This window comes from Phallusia mammillata, chromosome 6, assembly GCF_965637545.1.
Source record: "Phallusia mammillata chromosome 6, kaPhaMamm4.hap1.1, whole genome shotgun sequence".
In the NCBI taxonomy this organism is placed as follows: Eukaryota; Metazoa; Chordata; class Ascidiacea; order Phlebobranchia; family Ascidiidae; genus Phallusia; species Phallusia mammillata.
The window spans coordinates 19,352,486-19,376,897 of record NC_137257.1 but is presented as its reverse complement, the minus strand read 5'-3'; the positions used below and the strand labels follow the sequence as shown (position 1 = coordinate 19,376,897).

At 37.1% G+C, this 24,412-nt stretch overlaps 2 protein-coding genes and 2 long non-coding RNA genes across 6 annotated transcripts; 2 read left to right on the top strand and 2 right to left on the bottom strand.

The window, feature by feature from the left end:
* Positions 1–854: 854 nt before the first annotated feature.
* On the bottom strand, positions 855–6,399 carry LOC145233568 (sialate:O-sulfotransferase 1-like). 2 transcript variants are annotated; one of them, XM_080098322.1, is made up of 8 exons: positions 5,441–6,399; positions 5,332–5,384; positions 4,845–4,947; positions 4,141–4,331; positions 3,285–3,474; positions 2,575–2,813; positions 1,733–1,945; positions 855–1,553 (listed from the first exon to the last, which is right to left on the bottom strand). In XM_080098322.1, exons 1-8 carry the CDS (start codon positions 5,569–5,571, stop codon positions 1,162–1,164), a joined length of 1,512 nt encoding a protein of 503 aa, XP_079954448.1. In that variant the 5' UTR covers positions 5,572–6,399; the 3' UTR covers positions 855–1,161. The 2 variants fall into 2 exon arrangements, with proteins under 2 accessions (XP_079954448.1, XP_079954449.1); XM_080098323.1 differs by having other exon boundaries at positions 5,332–5,378.
* A 2,190-nt stretch (positions 6,400–8,589) lies between these two features.
* Positions 8,590–11,283, top strand: LOC145234611 (uncharacterized). Its single transcript, XR_013861306.1, has 2 exons — positions 8,590–9,406; positions 9,602–11,283. It is a non-coding gene; the product is annotated as an uncharacterized LOC145234611 (long non-coding RNA).
* Positions 11,284–13,485: 2,202 nt separating this feature from the next.
* LOC145233110 (sialate:O-sulfotransferase 1-like) lies at positions 13,486–20,311 on the bottom strand. 2 transcript variants are annotated; one of them, XM_080097770.1, is made up of 8 exons: positions 18,064–20,311; positions 17,955–18,007; positions 17,468–17,570; positions 16,775–16,965; positions 15,928–16,117; positions 15,208–15,446; positions 14,364–14,576; positions 13,486–14,184 (listed from the first exon to the last, which is right to left on the bottom strand). In XM_080097770.1, exons 1-8 carry the CDS (start codon positions 18,192–18,194, stop codon positions 13,793–13,795), a joined length of 1,512 nt encoding a protein of 503 aa, XP_079953896.1. In that variant the 5' UTR covers positions 18,195–20,311; the 3' UTR covers positions 13,486–13,792. The 2 variants fall into 2 exon arrangements, with proteins under 2 accessions (XP_079953896.1, XP_079953897.1); XM_080097771.1 differs by having other exon boundaries at positions 17,955–18,001.
* An 896-nt stretch (positions 20,312–21,207) lies between these two features.
* Positions 21,208–22,434, top strand: LOC145233111 (uncharacterized). Its single transcript, XR_013861024.1, has 2 exons — positions 21,208–22,024; positions 22,220–22,434. It is a non-coding gene; the product is annotated as an uncharacterized LOC145233111 (long non-coding RNA).
* Positions 22,435–24,412: the final 1,978 nt, after the last annotated feature.

Sequence of the window (24,412 nt, the reverse complement as noted above, 5' to 3'; positions counted from 1 at the left end):
ATTTTTGCACTTTTGCATGTAATTTTGTGTCCACCATAACGAACCTAATGTAAACAGAAGAAACAAAGTACATTGCAACCGTCCTCACTTTGGTTCAGTATTTTGTTTTCAACCATATTAGTTTGATTTGGTTTGCTAAAATATTTTGATAAAAATTTGTGAAACATTTGTTTCTATACGGCCTGTTGTGAGCATGCAATGGAGTGCTTCTGCACAAAGTGGCGTTTGAAAAAAATGTGGTTGACGCAATTTCAGTTATTTTGTAGTTCAAAAGATTCTGGTTGAAGAAAAAGGAACATTTGCGAATAAAGTTCTCTTGGTAAAAGATTCGTATCATAAAAAGTTGGGTTATACATCAGTTGAAACGTACATCTCTTTTCTAATATCCTGAAAGTTATATATTAATAGTTCATTAAAAGTTTGTGATGCACACATGTATACCTCCTCGTACTTTTTTGGTTCACCCTGGGATGCACCGTGCACACCGGTTAAAGAGCACCGGTCTAGACTCTAGATTATTAGTCACAGTATGGCATATAGTACATATCTTGGTTTAATAAACTCTACCACTTCGGTTTCTGACAAAAGCAAGGTACATACCAACACTACAAGAGAGGTAAGTGATAATTTTGTTTCAGCCTATCGTGTGACAACTGGGCCCTGCTTTATCAGACCATTTCTTTGAAACCAGACAAGTCACAAAAATGTTGATCTTATTTAAATATTACGAAAATAAAAATACAGCCTGTGCAGCCTACCAATAGAATTCGCCGTGCCTAAAACTGTGTATCGGAGAAATAAGAGAAACACGGAATGACGACTAAACTATGTGTTATTGCACAATCAGCCAAAACCACAGGAAAATATACTTCTTTATTAACGCCACATTCTCAGTCGGCAACAAAATTAGAGCACAAAGAGCGACATTTTATTATTTGTAACATTTATTTTCTTTTATAAGTATTTTATTTGAATTCTGGATGTTAAATCAATCGATAATTTTAACAATGCTATATGCAACTAACAAATTGATCACCCTAATTTAGATTGTCCCGTCTATGGCAGCACCAGTAATACTGGTAACATATCAATTTAATATCGCACTAGTATTAAAATAAAAATGTAAAAGATTAAACGGCTGTCGTAAAATTGTTTGTGTTTTTATCCATTTGTGACTGTGCTGAATTGTGGGTCGTTTTCATACATCGGTAGTTCCCTTTTTACTCCAGCTTTTCTTAACATTAATCTCAAATCTTTGATGGCATTGTTGATCATCATTCTGACCGCTGGTTGGTAAGGATTTGCGATCTTGCGGGAATCTCGTTTTGCCGAGCCCTGAAGATCTTGACTCAAGCAAGCGAGTCGCTCATTTAAATTTGGAGGACGAAGAGCAGAATTGGGAACAAACTCAATTATCTGTTTAATGGTTGATATCGGATCCACTACCAAGTCTTCATAGTAGATAATAAGGAAAGGCTTCCCACTTTCAATCACTTTTTGTGGGACCAGTGTCCAATGAGCAAGAAGTTTTCGAATCTTCTCAGTTGTGAAATCTATTGAAGCAAGTTAACTGGGTTTGTTATTTTAAAGCAGGCGGTTTGCAAGGGGAGTTTAAAGTTAATTTAGCCCCTTGCTGTAGTTTAGGAACATATCGTATCTAGGATATTTTTTTCGAATCTTTTTATTGAATGATCAGATACAATAAGTTAATATGTGAGCTAACCAAACTTACCCTTGGCAAAGACGTCAGGTGGTGCCATCCCGATATGTGGATTAGTAGTGGTGCTGTGAATTAGGTTGAAGTGGGAAATAAATGCGTGGTATGGGTTGCGAACCACAGCTACTGCAGACTTGCACATGTTTAATATGCCTGTTTTGGCGTAAAAAAAGTGGTCTTTTGTTAGATCTGTGCGATCAGAATTGACCAACATCTCTCCAAGAAAACCTATAAAGCAGAAAACATATCACAAATATACAAGTTCATGATATTAAACTTTTGCGTTCCGAAAAAAACCTACATTATGCTAAACTAAAAAAGCATTTATTGTCTAAGCCAGGGGTTCCCAACCTTTTTACGATCTCGGACCACTTCTTGCAGAACAACTGATTTGGTCGAATCATATTTTATTTAGAAGAATAATATTGGTCCATTAAAATAACACTAAAGCATAAATTTCATAAGATTTTTGTTTTTGTTTTTTGTCCACCAATTGGTCGAAAAATATATGAAGTTGTGAATCCAGTTTTTTTGTGAAAAAAAAACGAAAACAACTCCCGTACCACCTAATAAAAAAAATCCTTCGCGTAACACAGGCAACCCTGGTCTAAGCTATCCTAACCTGTGACACTGGCATAGTTGCGCTCGGACCCTTAATTGGTAACAAAACGGTTTTGGACTACGTTTGTCTTAACCCCTAGGGAACTTAACGTAAAGGCTTTGTAATGAGAACAGTATGCCAAGGTTAAAAAACTGATTCGTAAATCGCTTGGTAATTACAAAAAAATCTTAATTAAAACCGCAAACAATGGATTTGAACCATATTCAAAAAGTTACGACTGAAACACATACATTACCTTTGTTTAGCAGCACCATGTCCCCATATATACTTCCTGTATAAAACCCTGTTGCTTTTTCCAGCATAAAACGAGTCCAGGTATTACCTGAGCCAGGATAAGAAACAAGAGCAGTTTTGGGAAACTGTTGTGGTGGCAAAAATCCGATGTTACCACATCTTAGATCTTCTACTGTTGTTTTGAAAACTTCCACGTTTAAATGGTTTTCACAGTTCAAAGCTTTGTGAGTCAAATTGAAACTGTAGATTAAAAATTTAGTGGTATATTTTGCTAAATCTCGATAAATTTTTTTCTTTAAGTTTGTAATTGTATTTTCTTGCTGCTTTTTTAAATTTTAAAACAGACAGGTAAAACTTTAGATTTTTAGTATTATACTACATTTTCTATCACTTAAACTTAAGATGCTACTGTTAAACCCGATCTAAACATTATATTCTATGTTTAAATCGATCACAAGAATACATTTGCTGGGTATAGCCGTTTTTCCATTGAATTTGAAATGGATTAATAATCTTAATACAAGGTTAGTAAAATACGTATTCCGCAAATCTATTTCTGTACTGGTTTATTTTGTTTTGCCTGTGTTTCGCATACACTGGGTCTTTAATGTATAGTACGTATGTATTTATTGGTAACCGTTATATATGAATTTTGCAGTCTCCGCGCCAGTTTAACTTTCTATTCCCTATTATCACTTAAAATGTTCTTACCTTTCAGACATGTTTCCACAAAAGCAAACATCAGGTTTCCTGTACACTGATATAGGATGACGTTCGCGTTCGCAAGCCACAATGCAATCAGAGGTTGAAACAACGCGTCGGTATTTAACTAGATCGTGATTCTCCGGAAGTTGAAAACAGCCTTGGCTTTTCTGAGTGATGTACGAATCCGAAAATGGTGCTGCACGCAAATATAAAAAACAAAACTAATAAGACGTTTAGTTTTGCAATATATTCCATTGAAAATGTTCAAGGTTGTAAGTAAAACAGACACTCAACTCCGATTAAACCAACCCCGAAAGTAAATGCTTGAAAAACGGGTCCTAGCTAAACATTTGTTTAAAAACCGCGACTAAATACCACATGATACCGCATGTTACCACAAGATACTGCATGTTGCCGCATGATGCCACATGATGGCGCAAGGTATCGGGTTGGTGTATGGGTTTCTAATTAAAATAACACTACATTTTGGACTTATTCAACTTTGTCGGGACTATATTTTCTGGTACCACAAATGATGTATCATACTATGCCGAGAAGTGTACCATACAGTTTACCATGCGGTATATCATTTTGTACAAACCCCAAGTCCGAAGTTACAATTAGAAATCGGTCGCTATTAAGTTTGTGTTACTCAATCTAAACCCAAACCTGCAAAAACACACATGAACCGAATATCCGGTTCAACGTCATTATAATTCTAAAAGTGTCTGAAACACGAAAATAATGATTTCAAAACGCACAGCAAAACTGTTTACACCTTAACTAAGGTCCTATCTTACATCGTCCTTGTTTGTATTTTAAAATTTGAAACGATTAAAACAAATCACAAGCAATTACTTGCCTTGGACACATTCTCCCTTGATCAAGAAAACGTCAGCTTTAGATTTTCCTCCGCATCTGGTTGTTTTATCCCCAGCACAAATAAAATCACAGCCTGTCCACAAGTCCACGGTCTTTGGTACGGCGACCTCAGTGAATTGCTTGCTACACAAGCACTTTTTCCCCCGCCTTATGGCAGCAAACGAGCAGTTGCTGTGAAAATAACTTTAATGAGTTTCCAATAATGAAACCAGCACAATCCAGAAAATCAAAAATTGACATTGTGTTTTTTATGCTACTTCATGTTTCATGTTTCGGTTAAGCAGATTAATCTTGTCCGAAACAAACTTAAAATCGACATTATTATAAACGTTTACTAAAATCGTCATAAAATACAGGCAATAAACTGTTCCGTGCATATGCCCAGACACAGTGCAAAAAAAATCAGTCGCACATTAAATACTAAGACAGTACCGAAACTCGGCTATAGAAAAGGGACTGCGGTGCCCCTTTCCGTGAAGCATTAGGTATACGTTTTTAGTGTTTACTGTACAGACAAATTTTTAAATAACCCTTCAGTTGTCTGAATAGGCAATATATCTATGGTATGTACAATTGGCAAATGCAAGACCTTCTCCAGGAGCCACCTAATAACAGAATATATGACTCTGGTTTCGTAAAAGAATTACTCTAAAAACAAAAGATTGACATATTCCAGAAACTTACTTCGACTGACAAAACGCAACACACCAGCTAACAGTCATAAAGTTGTATTCCACGCTTAACGGTGATTCGAGAAGTGGGACATCGAAGCATCCCAAATGTGAGCCTGAAATACAGTTACATAGCAGTAGGGGGAAATGGCATAACTCTTTTGCCAACGGAATTTTGTTCCGAAACACGGCTAGATAACAAACTCGAGTCAATACTTTGAAATTTAACTTCAATGACGGTGTAGCTGGAGAGCGTTTGGCTCCCATCCACTAGTTGTGCCCTCTACTTTAATGCGTTCCATAATGTTTCAACGTTGCGCAGCTATTTCCGACTTGGTTATTGTTTTAGTGCAATTATGTCGCTATGTCGTCTTTTACCAAGCGAAATAAACTCAACCCAACGCAACTTAACAAGTTTTTTTGTACTACATGTAAGCGCGAGAACCTTTATTTTTAAATATTATTAAAGGAACGGTAGAATATAACACGATTGTACTCACTTTCGCAGTAAACTTCCGTGTGATTTGCAATAGGAAACGACTTCTTTCTAAAACTACAAAATGTCAAAAATAACATAGCAAACTTTTTAACACTTTTTATTATTCCTACCTGCTGTCTTTTGGTGCTTTGAAAACTGTGTAAAGTATCGTAGTCACAACCAAAAGCAGTATCACAAGGCAATAAAAAATCCTGTTCAAAACGCGCATGCCTGTTTTAGGTTTCTGCTTATCAAACAACATAATGTTAATGCATTCTTTCTCTACCCAATAGGCGTACCAAACCGTTTTACACTTTTTCTGCACAACGTTTTCACTATAACCTCTCTGACCGATAACGGAAGGAACGGCAAATTGTATGTTGTGTCTGTACTCGTATACTGTGGCTTCTTTTTTCACATCTACAGTCTCGTTCAGTGCGCAACAGATATTTTACTTAAAAAGCAAGCTACCAAAAACACTCGCAACTGCCGATTGAGCTTAAAATTGCCGATATTTCTGACAGCAGCATGCATAGAGATAGAAACAACACCGTTTTACTTTTCAGAATAAAGTCTTTATCAAGACAGCAACATTAAACACTGCACAACAGGTCAAGCCGTCATCGAAGAAACAGGCGTTGTGTTCATCCAACGGTACAATCGGCCGCATTTAATGACGGGAATTATTCCCTGTCACCGTCTATTGTCTATCTGCGACATGTCCCCAATCGCATCGGTTCTATAGAACCGTCTCACGATTTGTATGAGATCAGCGAACCGGGTAACAGTACTGGTTACGGTCAATGGACTTTTTGTAACAGAACCGGCTGAAAAATATGACTTTTGTGATAGAACCGGGTGACAAAAATTTGAATCACTGGAAATAAGTGGTTACAGCTGGAATCAGTCAATGATTAAAAAACAGGTTCACAATCTACACAGTTTTATATACTTCGAGCAAAATTTATTCCTCAGTTTCGGAAATAAACTAACCCTTTGACATTTACTTCTAATATCATCAGACGGATAATACCAGAAGCGATGTTACTTGCTTGTCGCTATAACAAAATAAACGGCGATTCAATATAAAAAGAGATCGGGGGGGGTAATAAATTTATCACTGCCAATATATTATAAAGCAAACGTTCCCTACGTTCTGGTAGCTTCGGACCCTTTTAAGTAATTTATTAGTATTTCGAATCTCTATAGTCTATACGAAGTTTACCTAAAGCTGAACTAAATTTAATATTTTTGACCTGAGAGGCTGAACAAACCCTTGCATGGTCGAGAACCACGACATTAAACTAACAAAGTTCGTTTTGAATTCAAGGATCTACACAGAAAGACTTGTGTCTAGTAGGCCCGACGCATATCGAGTATACTGGGTACCTTAAATACTCCATTAACAGCAGTTATTACCTCAAAAAGCAGACACACAAGGCAATAAAAATTTCCGTGTATAACGTACATGTCTAATGTATAGAACCCGGCTGCTCATAAAACATGATATTTGTGCGACCTATCTCTACCCTAAATCAGAATCATGTTAATCTCATACCTTAAAGGCTCAAACTATCGTTCCATACATATTTTCTGCTGTACAGTCGTTTTTTTTACTGTGTTTTTTACCCGGTGGTGCGCCTACCATCAGTGGTGCGCGCGGAATTCCTGGTGGTACGCGAACACCTTTCCGTATTTTATTATTCCGTATTTTACACCCAAATCGCTTATTCTGACATGAAACGTTTGTTACTTAAAACACCGGGTGGGGTATCACTTGCTATGGCCTATGTCAGTGCGAAAATAGGACCCTATTAACTTTTTGTAAGCACAATACTTTGTATTAAATTAAAATTGAACTATACACAAAAACGATTATGCGCAAACAAATGAACTAGTTTCATTGAGGTGTACTACAAGTGCCAAAAATCGCATTGAGTGTATAATATTTTTTAATTCTTTTGGTACAATGTGGAAGCTAAAACATGACTTACGAAATATTGTGTCACGTGATGTTTTTTCTCGACTTAATTGCCTGATGGAAAACAAGCAGTTACAGATTACGCATTTGTGCGCTGACTGCTAAATTCTTCATAGTACTACATTTTAAAAAGTGAAATATCCCTTTAAGGGTGGTGTACACGGCAACCATACTTAACCCTAGAATGGTTGGGAATCATTTCACAAAGGCCTGTGACCAACCGACGACAAACGAAACAGCAAAATGCATGTTTTGTCTGCAATCTTAAGCTATTGGTTCTTTATACTATTTTCTTGTTTTTTTGCATGTTACAGTCTCGTTCAGGACACAACAAATAATTTATCTCAAAAGCAAGCTACTAAATATACTAACAGCTGCCGGTTAAGCTACTTAATGCTGATATTCATTTTTTCTGACAACAACTTGCATAGAAATATGAAAAAAAGTCTGCATCAAGGCAACAACATTACATTGCACAACAGTTCGAAACGTCAACGCAGACATAAGCGTTGTTTTTTTACCAACGAAAAAACAGACGGCACAGAAAGACCGGAACTATTCATCGCATGGTCAATTGTCTATCTGTGACATGTTAGGCGACCTTAATTAGCGGCAACAGTTGGTAACAGAGTACGATTTGAAAACAGGTATCTAATGCTGTCTTTTATACTTAAAACAAAATGTGTTAAACAGTTTCCGAAAAAAATACCGTTTTCATATTTAGTGTTTATTATTGCATTAATAGAATAAATAACAATTCCATTACAAAGGCCATATGGAGCGGTAATAAACTTAACACTGGAAATATATGTCAAACCAGTGGTTCCTGGGCAGGAACTTGGCCGAATGGCCTGGCGCGCCTGACCCATATACAGACATTAAAAAACCTTGATCGGGATTCGTCCCCGGGAGTGTCCTGGGTTCGAACCCCGTGAAAAAAAAAAAAAAAACTGACGGTTAGGGCTACTAGGGTTGGTCCAAGGCAGCGGTTCTCAAACGTTTTAAAAAAAAAAAAAAAACCAGTGGTTCCTATCGTTAGGTTGAGAAGAACTACATCAAATTTTCAAAAGGTGTTTCGAATTTAGGATTGGCACCGAAATATTTCTGTTAAAGAAACGGTCACAACATATGTTGATAAATCTGGCGCCTCTATTATCACGCTTTTATTTATTGTGCTTGCTCACAGGGATTGTAAGTTATTTATTTAATGATTGCAGCGTATGGATTTTTGAATGGACGTGTTTATCAAGTCGGTGCATTCAAAAAGTTTGACTTTCAGGTGAGTTTTAGCTGCACAAAAATTGTGTTAATTGTCATACTGCTGGCTATGATTAAATAGTAAGCACATATAACATGTGCTCAGAGCGTCAAACTTATATTTTATGGCTGAAGTTAGTATTGGTGTTTATGTTCACCAATTGTTATTTTTACTGTTGATATTGTAACCCTTTTTTGTGAATGTAAATATTGCAGCTATCCAAGCAGGCTTATTTTTAGCTTTAAGGTTCGCTTTGCTACTGTAGTGGTTGTCATGCAAAAGCATTAGATTTAACATCATAAACTTCTAAAATGGCCCAAAGCCATTTGCATTTAAACGTATAGCGTCTTTTTGTGTGTCCTAAATTTCATGTTTGTGCGTTGGGGATTAGGCCGTCGCAATTTCCCTTTGTTACGGAGTCAGGAAGTTTGTGTTTCCAGCCGTGCGCCTGCAAATGTGATTTATTGTTCCCTGCTGAATTTCGTACCACGTGTTTTGTGCTATATAAGGTTTTGCGTTTCGTTCAATAAAACACTCTAAACTCCGGAGTCTAAATACTCTAGACACTCTTCGTTCTGGAGTCACGACACTCTGTGCTTTGGAGTCTACACTCCGCACTCTACGCTTTGGAGTCAGAACTGGGAACACACTGGACAGTGTGGACTGGGAACACACACTGGTTTCAGTCCACCACAGTCGCGACGGGCCATGATGTCAACAAACTAACGTCCCCCCCAACACTACCTACTAACCAAACAATGTCTAACTACCAACCATCAAAAGGCTGGGTTTCAATGCCCCCTTACAAGTTTTGGACAGCATTATTAATGCCAACACGCTAAAAGGATTGCACTACCGGTATTGCACTAATATAATAGTGTTGCATTACTAGGTTATTGCAAAAAATATGCCAATTCAAAGGTTTTTTGTGTCATTCATCAGTGACCATACTGAATTGTGGGTCGTTTTCATACATCGGCAATTCTCTTTTTACTCCAGCTTTTCTTAACATTAATCTCATATCCTTGATGACATTGTTGATCTTTATTCTAGCTTCGGGTTGATAAGGATTTGCGATCTGGTGAGAATCTCTTTTTGCCAAGCCCTTAAGATCTTGACTCAAGCAAGCAAGTCGCTCATTAAAATTGTTTGGGTGAAGAAACGGATTGGGAACAAATTCAATTATCTGTTTAGTAGTTGATATCGGATCCGCTACCAATTGTTCATAGTACTTTCAATCACTTTTTGTGTTATCAGTAACCAATGATCGAGAAGCTCTTGAATCTTTTCAGTGGTAAACGCTGACAAAGTAATTATATTTGCTCTGTTGGACGCAGACGCTTCGGAGGGGCGTTGGAAGTTAATTTCGGTCCCTGATGCAATTTAAGAACTTATCGTACCTATAGAAGACCAGATTTCGGAATGCTTTGTAATGCCAAATTTTAAAAAAATAACGTTGGGTCACCTTTTTGACCTTTTTTGATACCCCAACTAAATCACAGTGCCCCTATCTATTACCCATGAGTGGTGGTATGTTTGTTAGTTTTTAACGTGAGTTACGATACAACTTAAATCTGCTCCTTCAAAGTAGCATCCAATACGAAAAACGTTGGTTTAAATAAAAACCAGGACAATTTATAGAAAACGGTAACAGAATGTATGCAGTTTCGGCAAGAATAGATAAAATATGCACAATTAATCTTTATAAATTAAACTGCCTACTTAGAAACAATGAAACTCACTCTTGGTCGGGACTCCCTCCGATGCTGTCGCAGTATGCGGTTCCTCGGTTTCGCCGTAAATTAAATTAAAATGGGAAATAAAAGCGCGGTACGGGTTGCTAACCACGACTACAGCAGATTGGCAAACATCTAACAACGATGAGTTGCCGTTATAAAAATGATCTTTTGTAAGATCTGTATGATAAATGTAGGCCTGTAGCGGCCTCTCTCACTACCGTTATCGTGTGCGTTCATACTACAGCGAACCGGACAGATTGCCTTCTTTCTCCGACTCTCGTCTTATGCGGCGTATTCGCAAGTTGTGTCGTTCTATTACGATGTACCTCGAATAAACACCTCGCTGCATTTGGTTACACAGTCAAATATTGACGCATTCGGCGACTGATAGCATTCTGCTTTCGGGGGTTTTGAATTACCTCACAAGTTATGATACAAAATTAAGGCCTCTTGTTATATGGCTAACAAATGGAATATGAATTGGTAAATCACTTTCGGGGCTCATTTAAGGTATACCACCCGGGAATATACCACACTCCTATACGAGCCTAAAAGTAAAATAGCGTCCATTCCATAGCTCATTTTTGCAAGGAATTTTGTCATCCATATTTTGCTAGAAGATAAGTGGTTAGAAACATCCTATTCAAAAGTACAACTTTCATGATCTTGGTTTAATTTAAAGTGTCGCTGTACAAACAAAGCACGAAAAATAAGTCATTTCACATGTATGTTCACAACCTTTGTAAAAAGACATATTGATTTTGTGGCGATATTTCTATACATGTATATGTTTGTTTTCTTGTCATGTCACCGCCACGTCTAGATTTTTATACCCTTTCGTTGTGGTACCCTAATTATTGTTTGTTGTGGCACCTTCGATTAAATGTGATTGATGGACGCCGTGTAACAGTGCCCGGTTATTTGTTGTACGCTGCGTGATTTTTATACGGTATTAAATATTTCCGCGCCCATAAATTAAACCAGTGTTCGGTATCTTTTGCTCAAGTGGTAAACTGTTATTTCAGGGTTCGGGCCGTTTACGAATTAAGTAGGTAGGTTTTTAGACCCGCCGAAATGTTTTAGTAACATTATATCAAACTTCTACTATAGAATTCGACTTAATTTACGGTAAACTACAATGATTTTCTCAAAAGTGGATGCGGGAAAATTACAGCTCATAAAAACGTTGGCTAAACCTTTGGTTCTAAATAAAACAAAGCTTGCTAAAGACTTTAAATGACAAATCAAAAGACAATAAAACGCAATAAGTGCTAAAAAACATTTCTGCATTGTAACAGCATTGTAACCTATTATACATGACATGCAATTATCACACACACAAAATCAAAAGAATAATTTTTCGACCCCGTACATTCTTTTGCAATACCAATTGCAACTATGAAACTACGTCGCAAATATTAACTGAAACAACTGTGCTTTGCGCAATCTCGAAACGCCTTTGAAAGGTTTTACTGGCTCACATGCTATGTCACATACTTGTAACCGTGATTGCGCTTCATGCAAACACAATTTAAGCACAATATTTTTCACCAGATGATCGCATTACCCCTCCACTTTCATTTATACTTCGCACATGAATTGGCACAGAGAAACGAAAAACCCTTTGACGTTTTACACGAAACAACTCTACAGGCTATACCTATAGTTTAACCTTAGGCCTATTTTTTCTGTACTGTCCGTAAAAACAACATGCAATCGTATCGTTGAAATACATACATGTTTGATTATTGTAACACAAATAATAAACAATTGCGTAACATAAAACCACAGAAAATTAAGACAAATATAAAAACGCAATAATAATTCTTTGCTAGCATCGTTAAAAATTAACCCCAAGTCATGTTGTCAATACGTACTTTACGCAGACCCAAAACTGCACGAGAAGAGAAAATAACGGCTTAATTAATAATTAACTCTCTTTGAAGGTGACAACTATTTTTAGCCCTGCGGCAGCCTGATATGTATACATTGGTTCCAAAATGGTTTAAGTGGGGTAGTGTAAACATATAAAAAATACGACAATTTCACCGAAAATAAATTACCAGCATTTGAATCAAATCTAAATGAACCGAACCGTCTGTAATAATACATAAAACATTTCAGGTCTCTGCGAGTTTTTTTGCTACCAGCTCCTCTCTTTCATCCGGTTTTGCTCATTGCTAAGTTTGGATAACCTTTGTTATTTTTGATATGATTTGCCAAAGCATGCTTCCTGGAGCCAAAGCTCGTTTTCAAATTTTTGCACACTTGTGTCTCCCAAGTGGTGTCATCTGTACATATTCCTTGGTAATGCGTTACATGGAATGGACACTGCCATGTTCTATTTTTGCACTTTTGCATGTAATTTTGTGTCCACCATAACGAACCTAATGTAAACAGAAGAAACAAAGTACATTGCAACCGTCCTCACTTTGGTTCAGTATTTTGTTTTCAACCATATTAGTTTGATTGGGTTTGCTAAAATATTTTGATAAACATTTGTGAAACATTTGTTTCTATACGGCCTGTTGTGAGCATGCAATGGAGTGCTTCTGCACAAAGTGGCGTTTGAAAAAAATGTGGTTGACGCAATTTCAGTTATTTTGTAAGTTCAAAAGATTCTGGTTGAATAAAAAGGAACATTTGCGAATAAAGTTCTCTTGGTAAAAGATTCGTATCATAAAAAGTTGGGTTATACATCAGTTGAAACGTACATCTCTTTTCTAATATCCTGAAAGTTATATAATAATAGTTTATTAAAAGTTTGTGATGCACACATGTATACCTCTTCGTACTTTTTTGGTTCACCCTGGGATGCACCGTGCACACCGGTTAAAGAGCACCGGTCTAGACTCTAGATTATTAGTCACAGTATGGCATATAGTACATATCTTGGTTTAATAAACTCTACCACTTCGGTTTCTGACAAAAGCAAGGTACATACCAACACTACAAGAGAGGTAAGTGGTAATTTTGTTTCAGCCTATCGTGTGACAACTGGGCCCTGCTTTATCAGACCATTTCTTTGAAACCAGACAAGTCACAAAAATGTTGATCTTATTTAAATATTACGAAAATAAAAATACAGCCTGTGCAGCCTACCAATAGAATTCGCCGTGCCTAAAACTGTGTATCGGAGAAATAAGAGAAACACGGAATGACGACTAAACTATGTGTTATTGCACAATCAGCCAAAACCACAGGAAAATATACTTCTTTATTAACGCCACATTCTCAGTCGGCAACAAAATTAGAGCACAAAGAGCGACATTTTATTATTTGTAACATTTATTTTCGTTTATAAGTATTTTGTTTGAATTCTGGATGTTAAATCAATCGAACATTTTAACAATGCTATATGGAACTAACAAATTGATCACCCTAATTTAGATTGTCCCGTCTATGGCAGCACCAGTAATACTGGTAACATATCAATTTAATATCGCACTAGTATTAAAATAAAAATGTAAAAGATTAAACGGCTGTCGTAAAATTGTTTGTGTTTTTATCCATTTGTGACTGTGCTGAATTGTGGGTCGTTTTCATACATCGGTAGTTCCCTTTTTACTCCAGCTTTTCTTAACATTAATCTCAAATCTTTGATGGCATTGTTGATCATCATTCTGACCGCTGGTTGGTAAGGATTTGCGATCTTGCGGGAATCTCGTTTTGCCGAGCCCTGAAGATCTTGACTCAAGCAAGCGAGTCGCTCATTTAAATTTGGAGGACGAAGAGCAGAATTGGGAACAAACTCAATTATCTGTTTAATGGTTGATATCGGATCCACTACCAAGTCTTCATAGTAGATAATAAGGAAAGGCTTCCCACTTTCAATCACTTTTTGTGGGACCAGTGTCCAATGAGCAAGAAGTTTTCGAATCTTCTCAGTTGTGAAATCTATTGAAGCAAGTTAACTGGGTTTGTTATTTTAAAGCAGGCGGTTTGCAAGGGGAGTTTAAAGTTAATTTAGCCCCTTGCTGTAGTTTAGGAACATATCGTATCTAGGATATTTTTTTCGAATCTTTTTAGTGAATGATCAGATACAATAAGTTAATATGTGAGCTAACCAAACTTACCCTTGGCAAAGACGTCAGGTGGTGCCATCCCGATATGTGGATTAGTAGTGGTGCTGTGAATTAGGTTGAAGTGGGAAATAAATGCGTGGTATGGGTTGCGAACCACAGCTACTGCAGACTTGCACATGTTTAATATGCCTGTTTTGGCGTAAAAAAAGTGGTCTTTTGTTAGATCTGTGCGATCAGAATTGACCAACATCTCTCCAAGAAAACCTATAAAGCAGAAAACATATCACAAATATACAAGTTCATGATATTAAACTTTTGCGTTCCGAAAAAAACCTACATTATGCTAAACTAAAAAAGCATTTATTGTCTAAGCCAGGGGTTCCCAACCTTTTTACGATCTCGGACCACTTCTTGCAGAACAACTGATTTGGTCGAATCATATTTTATTTAGAAGAATAATATTGGTCCATTAAAATAACACTAAAGCATAAATTTCATAAGATTTTTGTTTTTGTTTTTTGTCCACCAATTGGTCGAAAAATATATGAAGTTGTGAATCCAGTTTTTTTGTGAAAAAAAAAACGAAAACAACTCCCGTACCACCTAATAAAAAAAATCCTTCGCGTAACACAGGCAACCCTGGTCTAAGCTATTCTAACCTGTGACACTGGCATAGTTGCGCTCGGACCCTTAATTGGTAACAAAACGGTTTTGGACTACGTTTGTCTTAACCCCTAGGGAACTTAACGTAAAGGCTTTGTAATGAGAACAGTATGCCAAGGTTAAAAAACTGATTCGTAAATCGCTTGGTAATTACAAAAAAAATCTTAATTAAAACCGCAAACAATGGATTTGAACCATATTCAAAAAGTTACGACTGAAACACATACATTACCTTTGTTTAGCAGCACCATGTCCCCATATATACTTCCTGTATAAAACCCTGTTGCTTTTTCCAGCATAAAACGAGTCCAGGTATTACCTGAGCCAGGATAAGAAACAAGAGCAGTTTTGGGAAACTGTTGTGGTGGCAAAAATCCGATGTTACCACATCTTAGATCTTCTACTGTTGTTTTGAAAACTTCCACGTTTAAATGGTTTTCACAGTTCAAAGCTTTGTGAGTCAAATTGAAACTGTAGATTAAAAATTTAGTGGTATATTTTGCTACTTTGTCAAAAATCTCGATAAATTTTTTTCTTTAAGTTTGTAATTGTATTTTCTTGCTGCGTTTTTAAATTTTAAAACAGACAGGTAAAACTTTAGATTTTTAGTAATATACTACATTTTCTATCACTTAAACTTAAGATGCTACTGTTAAACCCGATCTAAACATTATATTCTATGTTTAAATCGATCACAAGAATACATTTGCTGGGTATAGCCGTTTTTCCATTGAATTTGAAATGGATTAATAATCTTAATACAAGGTTAGTAAAATACGTATTCCGCAAATCTATTTCTGTACTGGTTTATTTTGTTTTGCCTGTGTTTCGCATACACTGAGTCTTTAATGTATAGTACGTATGTATTTATTGGTAACCGTTATATATGAATTTTGCAGTCTCCGCGCCAGTTTAACTTTCTATTCCCTATTATCACTTAAAATGTTCTTACCTTTCAGACATGTTTCCACAAAAGCAAACATCAGGTTTCCTGTACACTGATATAGGATGACGTTCGCGTTCGCAAGCCACAATGCAATCAGAGGTTGAAACAACGCGTCGGTATTTAACTAGATCGTGATTCTCCGGAAGTTGAAAACAGCCTTGGCTTTTCTGAGTGATGTACGAATCCGAAAATGGTGCTGCACGCAAATATAAAAAAACAAAACTAATAAGACGTTTAGTTTTGCAATATATTCCATTGAAAATGTTCAAGGTTGTAAGTAAAACAGACACTCAACTCCGATTAAACCCAACCCCGAAAGTAAATGCTTGAAAAACGGGTCCTAGCTAAAAAACCGCGACTAAATACCAAATGATACCGCATGTTACCACATGATACTGTATGTTGCCGCATGATGCCACATGATGCCGCAAGGTATCGGGTTGGTGTATGGGTTTCTAATTAAAATAACACTACATTTTGGACTTATTCAACTTTGTCGGGACTATATTTTCTGGTACCACAAATGATGTATCATACTATGCCGAGAAGTGTACCATACAGTTTACCATGTGGTATATCCTTTTGTACAAATCCCAAGTCCGAAGTTACAATTAGAAATCGATCGCTATTAAGTTTGTGTTACTCAATCTAAACCCAAACCTGCAAAAACACACATGAACCGAATATCCGGTTCAACGTCATTATAATTCTAAAAGTGTCTGAAACACGAAAATAATGATTTCAAAACGCACAGCAAAACTGTTTACACCTTAACTAAGGTCCTATCTTACATCGTCCTTGTTTGTATTTTAAAATTTGAAACGATTAAAACAAATCACAAGCAATTACTTGCCTTGGACACATTCTCCCTTGATCAAGAAAACGTCAGCTTTAGATTTTCCTCCGCATCTGGTTGTTTTATCCCCAGCACAAATAAAATCACAGCCTGTCCACAAGTCCACGGTCTTTGGTACGGCGACCTCAGTGAATTGCTTGCTACACAAGCACTTTTTCCCCCGCCTTATGGCAGCAAACGAGCAGTTGCTGTGAAAATAACTTTAATGAGTTTCCAATAATGAAACCAGCACAATCCAGAAAATCAAAAATTGACATTGTGTTTTTTATGCTACTTCATGTTTCATGTTTCGGTTAAGCAGATTAATCTTGTCCGAAACAAACTTAAAATCGACATTATTATAAACGTTTACTAAAATCGTCATAAAATACAGGCAATAAACTGTTCCGTGCATATGCCCAGACACAGTGCAAAAAAAATCAGTCGCACATTAAATACTAAGACAGTACCGAAACTCGGCTATAGAAAAGGGACTGCGGTGCCCCTTTCCGTGAAGCATTAGGTATACGTTTTTAGTGTTTACTGTACAGACAAATTTTTAAATAACCCTTCAGTTGTCTGAATAGGCAATATGTACATTTGGCAAATGAAAGACCTTCTCCAGGAGCCACCTAATAACAGAATATATGACTCTGGTTTCGTAAAAGAATTACTCTAAAAACAAAAGATTGACATATTCCAGAAACTTACTTCGACTGACAAAACGCAACACACCAGCTAACAGTCATAAAGTTGTATTCCACGCTTAACGGTGATTCGAGAAGTGGGACATCGAAGCATCCCAAATGTGAGCCTGAAATACAGTTACATAGCAGTAGGGGGAAATTACATAACTCTTTTGCCAACGGATTTTTGTTCCGAAACACGGCTAGATAACAAACTCGAGTCAATACTTTGAAATTTAACTTCAATGACGGTGTAGCTGGAGAGCGTTTGGCTCCCATCCACTAGTTGTGCCTTCTACTTTTATGCGTTCCATAATGTTTCAACGTTGCGCAGCTATTTCCGGCTTGGTTATTGTTTTAGTGCAATTATGTCGCTATGTCGTCTTTTACCAAGCGAAATAAACTCAACCCAACTCAACTTAACAAGTTTTTTTGTACTACATGTAAGCGCGAAAACCTTTATTTTTAAATATTATTAAAGGAACGGTAGAATATAACACGATTGTACTCACTTTTGCAGAAAACTTCCGTGTGATTTGCAATAGGAAACGACCTCTTTCTAAAACTACAAAATATCAAAAATAACATAGCAGACTTTTTAACACTTTTTATTATTCCTACCTGCTGTCTTTTGGTGCTTTGAAAACTGTGTAAAGTATCGTAGTCACAACCAAAAGCAGTATCACAAGGCAATAAAAAATCCTGTTCAAAACGCGCATGCCTGTTTTAGGTTTCTGCTTATCAAACAACATAATGTTAATGCATTCTTTCTCTACCCAATAGGCGTACCAAACCGTTTTACACTTTTTCTGCACAACGTTTTCACTATAACCTCTCTGACCGATAACGGAAGGAACGGCAAATTGTATGTTGTGTCTGTACTCGTATACTGTGGCTTCTTTTTTCACATCTACAGTCTCGTTCAGTGCGCAACAGATATTTTACTTAAAAAGCAAGCTACCAAAAACACTCGCAACTGCCGATTGAGCTTAAAATTGCCGATATTTCTGACAGCAGCATGCATAGAGATAGAAACAACACCGTTTTACTTTTCAGAATAAAGTCTTTATCAAGACAGCAACATTAAACACTGCACAACAGGTCAAGCCGTCATCGAAGAAACAGGCGTTGTGTTCATCCAACGGTACAATCGGCCGCATTTAATGACGGGAATTATTCCCTGTCACCGTCTATTGTCTATCTGCGACATGTCCCCAATCGCATCGGTTCTATAGAACCGTCTCACGATTTGTATGAGATCAGCGAACCGGGTAACAGTACTGGTTACGGTCAATGGACTTTTTGTAACAGAACCGGCTGAAAAATATGACTTTTGTGATAGAACCGGGTGACAAAAATTTGAATCACTGGAAATAAGTGGTAACAGCTGGAATCAGTCAATGATTAAAAAACAGGTTCACAATCTACACAGTTTTATATACTTCGAGCAAAATTTATTCCTCAGTTTCGGAAATAAACTAACCCTTTGACATTTACTTCTAATATCATCAGACGGATAATACCAGAAGCGATGTTGCTTGCTTGTCGCTATAACAAAATAAACGGCGATTCAATATAAAAAGAGATCGGGGGGGTAATAAATTTATCACTGCCATTATATTATAAAGCAAACGTTCCCTACGTTCTGGTAGCTTCGGACCCTTTTAAGTAATTTATTAGTATTTCGAATCTCTATAGTCTATACGAAGTTTACCTAAAGCTGAACTAAATTTAATATTTTTGACCTGAGAGGCTGAACAAACCCTTGCATGGTCGAGAACCACGACATTAAACTAACAAAGTTCGTTTTGAATTCAAGGATCTACACAGAAAGACTTGTGTCTAGTAGGCCCGACGCATATCGAGTATACTGGGTACCTTAAATACTCCATTAACAGCAGTTATTACCTCAAAAAGCAGACACACAAGGCAATAAAAATTTCCGTGTATAACGTACATGTCTAATGTATAGAACCCGGCTGCTCATAAAACATGATATTTGTGCAACCTATCTCTACCCTAAATCAGAATCATGTTAATCTCATACCTTAAAGGCTCAAACTATCGTTCCATACATATTTTCTGCTGTACAGTCGTTTTTTTTTACTGTGTTTTTTTACCCGGTGGTGCGCCTACCATCAGTGGTGCGCGCGGAATTCCTGGTGGTACGCGAACACCTTTCCGTATTTTATTATTCCGTATTTTACACCCAAATCGCTTATTCTGACATGAAACGTTTGTTACTTAAAACACCGGGTGGGGTATCACTTGCTATGGCCTATGTCAGTGCGAAAATAGGACCCTATTAACTTTTTGTAAGCACAATACTTTGTATTAAATTAAAATTGAACTATACACAAAAACGATTATGCGCAAACAAATGAACTAGTTTCATTGAGGTGTACTACAAGTGCCAAAAATCGCATTGAGTGTATAATATTTTTTAATTCTTTTGGTACAATGTGGAAGCTAAAACATGACTTACGAAATATTGTGTCACGTGATGTTTTTTCTCGACTTAATTGCCTGATGGAAAACAAGCAGTTACAGATTACGCATTTGTGCGCTGACTGCTAAATTCTTCATAGTACTACATTTTAAAAAGTGAAATATCCCTTTAAGGGTGGTGTACACGGCAACCATACTTAACCCTAGAATGGTTGGGAATCATTTCACAAAGGCCTGTGACCAACCGACGACAAACGAAACAGCAAAATGCATGTTTTGTCTGCAATCTTAAGCTATTGGTTCTTTATACTATTTTCTTGTTTTTTTGCATGTTACAGTCTCGTTCAGGACACAACAAATAATTTATCTCAAAAGCAAGCTACTAAATATACTAACAGCTGCCGGTTAAGCTACTTAATGCTGATATTCATTTTTTCTGACAACAACTTGCATAGAAATATGAAAAAAAGTCTGCATCAAGGCAACAACATTACATTGCACAACAGTTCGAAACGTCAACGCAGACATAAGCGTTGTTTTTTTACCAACGAAAAAACAGACGGCACAGAAAGACCGGAACTATTCATCGCATGGTCAATTGTCTATCTGTGACATGTTAGGCGACCTTAATTAGCGGCAACAGTTGGTAACAGAGTACGATTTGAAAACAGGTATCTAATGCTGTCTTTTATACTTAAAACAAAATGTGTTAAACAGTTTCCGAAAAAAATACCGTTTTCATATTTAGTGTTTATCATTGCATTAATAGAATAAATAACAATTCCATTACAAAGGCCATATGGAGCGGTAATAAACTTAACACTGGAAATATATGTCAAACCAGTGGTTCCTGGGCAGGAACTTGGCCGAATGGCCTGGCGCGCCTGACCCATATACAGACATTAAAAAACCTTGATCGGGATTCGTCCCCGGGAGTGTCCTGGGTTCGAACCCCGTGAAAAAAAAAAAAAAACTGACGGTTAGGGCTACTAGGGTTGGTCCAAGGCAGCGGTTCTCAAACGTTTAAAAAAAAAAAAAAAACCCAGTGGTTCCTATCGTTAGGTTGAGAAGAACTACATCAAATTTTCAAAAGGTGTTTCGAATTTAGGATTGGCACCGAAAAATTTCTGTTAAAGAAACGGTCACAACATATGTTGATAAATCTGGCGCCTCTATTATCACGCTTTTATTTATTGTGCTTGCTCACAGGGATTGTATTTATTTAATGATTGCAGCGTATGGATTTTTGAATGGACGTGTTTATCAAGTCGGTGCATTCAAAAAGTTTGACTTTCAGGTGAGTTTTAGCTGCACAAAAATTGTGTTAATTGTCATACTGCTGGCTATGATTAAATAGTAAGCACATATAACATGTGCTCAGAGCGTCAAACTTATATTTTATGGCTGAAGTTAGTATTGGTGTTTATGTTCACCAATTGTTATTTTTACTGTTGATATTGTAACCCTTTTTTGTGAATGTAAATATTGCAGCTATCCAAGCAGGCTTATTTTTAGCTTTAAGGTTCGCTTTGCTACTGTAGTGGTTGTCATGCAAAAGCATTAGATTTAACATCATAAACTTCTAAAATGGCCCAAAGCCATTTGCATTTAAACGTATAGCGTCTTTTTGTGTGTCCTAAATTTCATGTTTGTGCGTTGGGGATTAGGCCGTCGCAATTTCCCTTTGTTACGGAGTCAGGAAGTTTGTGTTTCCAGCCGTGCGCCTGCAAATGTGATTTATTGTTCCCTGCTGAATTTCGTACCACGTGTTTTGTGCTATATAAGGTTTTGCGTTTCGTTCAATAAAACACTCTAAACTCCGGAGTCTAAATACTCTAGACACTCTTCGTTCTGGAGTCACGACACTCTGTGCTTTGGAGTCTACACTCCGCACTCTACGCTTTGGAGTCAGAACTGGGAACACACTGGACAGTGTGGACTGGGAACACACACTGGTTTCAGTCCACCACAGTCGCGACGGGCCATGATGTCAACAAACTAACGTCCCCCCCAACACTACCTACTAACCAAACAATGTCTAACTACCAACCATCAAAAGGCTGGGTTTCAATGCCCCCTTACAAGTTTTGGACAGCATTATTAATGCCAACACGCTAAAAGGATTGCACTACCGGTATTGCACTAATATAATAGTGTTGCATTACTAGGTTATTGCAAAAAATATGCCAATTCAAAGGTTTTTTGTGTCATTCATCAGTGACCATACTGAATTGTGGGTCGTTTTCATACATCGGCAATTCTCTTTTTACTCCAGCTTTTCTTAACATTAATCTCATATCCTTGATGACATTGTTGATCTTTATTCTAGCTTCGGGTTGATAAGGATTTGCGATCTGGTGAGAATCTCTTTTTGCCAAGCCCTTAAGATCTTGACTCAAGCAAGCAAGTCGCTCATTAAAATTGTTTGGGTGAAGAAACGGATTGGGAACAAATTCAATTATCTGTTTAGTAGTTGATATCGGATCCGCTACCAATTGTTCATAGTACTTTCAATCACTTTTTGTGTTATCAGTAACCAATGATCGAGAAGCTCTTGAATCTTTTCAGTGGTAAACGCTGACAAAGTAATTATATTTGCTCTGTTGGACGCAGACGCTTCGGAGGGGCGTTGAAAGTTAATTTCGGTCCCTGATGCAATTTAAGAACATATCGTACCTATAGAAGACCAGATTTCGGAATGCTTTGTAATGCCAAATTTTAAAAAAATAACGTTGGGTCACCTTTTTGACCTTTTTTGATACCCCAACTAAATCACAGTGCCCCTATCTATTACCCATGAGTGGTGGTATGTTTGTTAGTTTTTAACGTGAGTTACGATACAACTTAAATCTGCTCCTTCAAAGTAGCATCCAATACGAAAAACGTTGGTTTAAATAAAAACCAGGACAATTTATAGAAAACGGTAACAGAATGTATGCAGTTTCGGCAAGAATAGATAAAATATGCACAATTAATCTTTATAAATTAAACTGCCTACTTAGAAACAATGAAACTCACTCTTGGTCGGGACTCCCTCCGATGCTGTCGCAGTATGCGGTTCCTCGGTTTCGCCGTAAATTAAATTAAAATGGGAAATAAAAGCGCGGTACGGGTTGCTAACCACGACTACAGCAGATTGGCAAACATCTAACAACGATGAGTTGCCGTTATAAAAATGATCTTTTGTAAGATCTGTATGATAAATGTAGGCCTGTAGCGGCCTCTCTCACTACCGTTATCGTGTGCGTTCATACTACAGCGAACCGGACAGATTGCCTTCTTTCTCTGACTCTCGTCTTATGCGGCGTATTCGCAAGTTGTGTCGTTCTATTACGATGTACCTCGAATAAACACCTCGCTGCATTTGGTTACACAGTCAAATATTGACGCATTCGGCGACTGATAGCATTCTGCTTTCGGGGGTTTTGAATTACCTCACAAGTTATTTCGCCTTTATGTAGTTTTTACCAATAGCAGACTTCGTTGTTATTCCTAAATGTTTTATTCAACTAATGAAACGCATTGCACCAATTACTGTGTAACCTGTTTAAAGTTAAACCAACCACGTCACTGGTCTAAATCTGGTGTTTTGTGGGTTGATCATTACGATCCATAAAAAGCTGATTTAATAGCTCTTGATATCACTTGTTGTCGCAACTTCTCATACACACTTAATGATACAAAACTAAGGCCTCTTGTTATATGGCTAACAAATGGAATATGAATTGGTAAATCACTTTCGGGGCTCATTTAAGGTATACCACCCGGGAATATACCACACTCCTATACGAGCCTAAAAGTAAAATAGCGTCCATTCCATAGCTCATTTTTGCAAGGAATTTTGTCATCCATATTTTGCTAGAAGATAAGTGGTTAGAAACATCCTATTCAAAAGTACAACTTTCATGATCTTGGTTTAATTTAAAGTGTCGCTGTACAAACAAAGCACGAAAAATAAGTCATTTCACATGTATGTTCACAACCTTTGTAAAAAGACATATTGATTTTGTGGCGATATTTCTATACATGTATATGTTTGTTTTCTTGTCATGTCACCGCCACGTCTAGGTTTTTATACCCTTTCGTTGTGGTACCCTAATTATTGTTTGTTGTGGCACCTTCGATTAAATGTGATTGATGGACGCCGTGTAACAGTGCCCGGTTATTTGTTGTACGCTGCGTGATTTTTATACGGTATTAAATATTTCCGCGCCCATAAATTAAACCAGTGTTCGGTATCTTTTGCTCAAGTGGTAAACTGTTATTTCAGGGTTCGGGCCGTTTACGAATTAAGTAGGTAGGTTTTTAGACCCGCCGAAATGTTTTAGTAACATTATATCAAACTTCTACTATAGAATTCGACTTAATTTACGGTAAACTACAATGATTTTCTCAAAAGTGGATGCGGGAAAATTACAGCTCATAAAAACGTTGGCTAAACCTTTGGTTCTAAATAAAACAAAGCTTGCTAAAGACTTTAAATGACAAATCAAAAGACAATAAAACGCAATAAGTGCTAAAA

What these genes read in the sequence shown, in the direction of transcription:
- LOC145233110 (XM_080097770.1), bottom strand. Translation starts at nt 18,194, where the DNA reads ATGTTGTTTGATAAGCAGAAACCTAAAACAGGCATGCGCGTTTTGAAC. An exon ending in CAAGGGAGAATGTGTCCAAG is followed by an intron (nt 16,118 to 16,774) that starts GCAAGTAATTGC and finishes ATTTGCGTGCAG; the next exon opens with CACCATTTTCGGATTCGTAC. An exon ending in TGTGGAAACATGTCTGAAAG is followed by an intron (nt 15,447 to 15,927) that starts GTAAGAACATTT and finishes TTTAATCTACAG; the next exon opens with TTTCAATTTGACTCACAAAG.
- LOC145233568 (XM_080098322.1), bottom strand. Translation starts at nt 5,571, where the DNA reads ATGTTGTTTGATAAGCAGAAACCTAAAACAGGCATGCGCGTTTTGAAC. An exon ending in TGTGGAAACATGTCTGAAAG is followed by an intron (nt 2,814 to 3,284) that starts GTAAGAACATTT and finishes TTTAATCTACAG; the next exon opens with TTTCAATTTGACTCACAAAG. An exon ending in CATGGTGCTGCTAAACAAAG is followed by an intron (nt 1,946 to 2,574) that starts GTAATGTATGTG and finishes TCTGCTTTATAG; the next exon opens with GTTTTCTTGGAGAGATGTTG.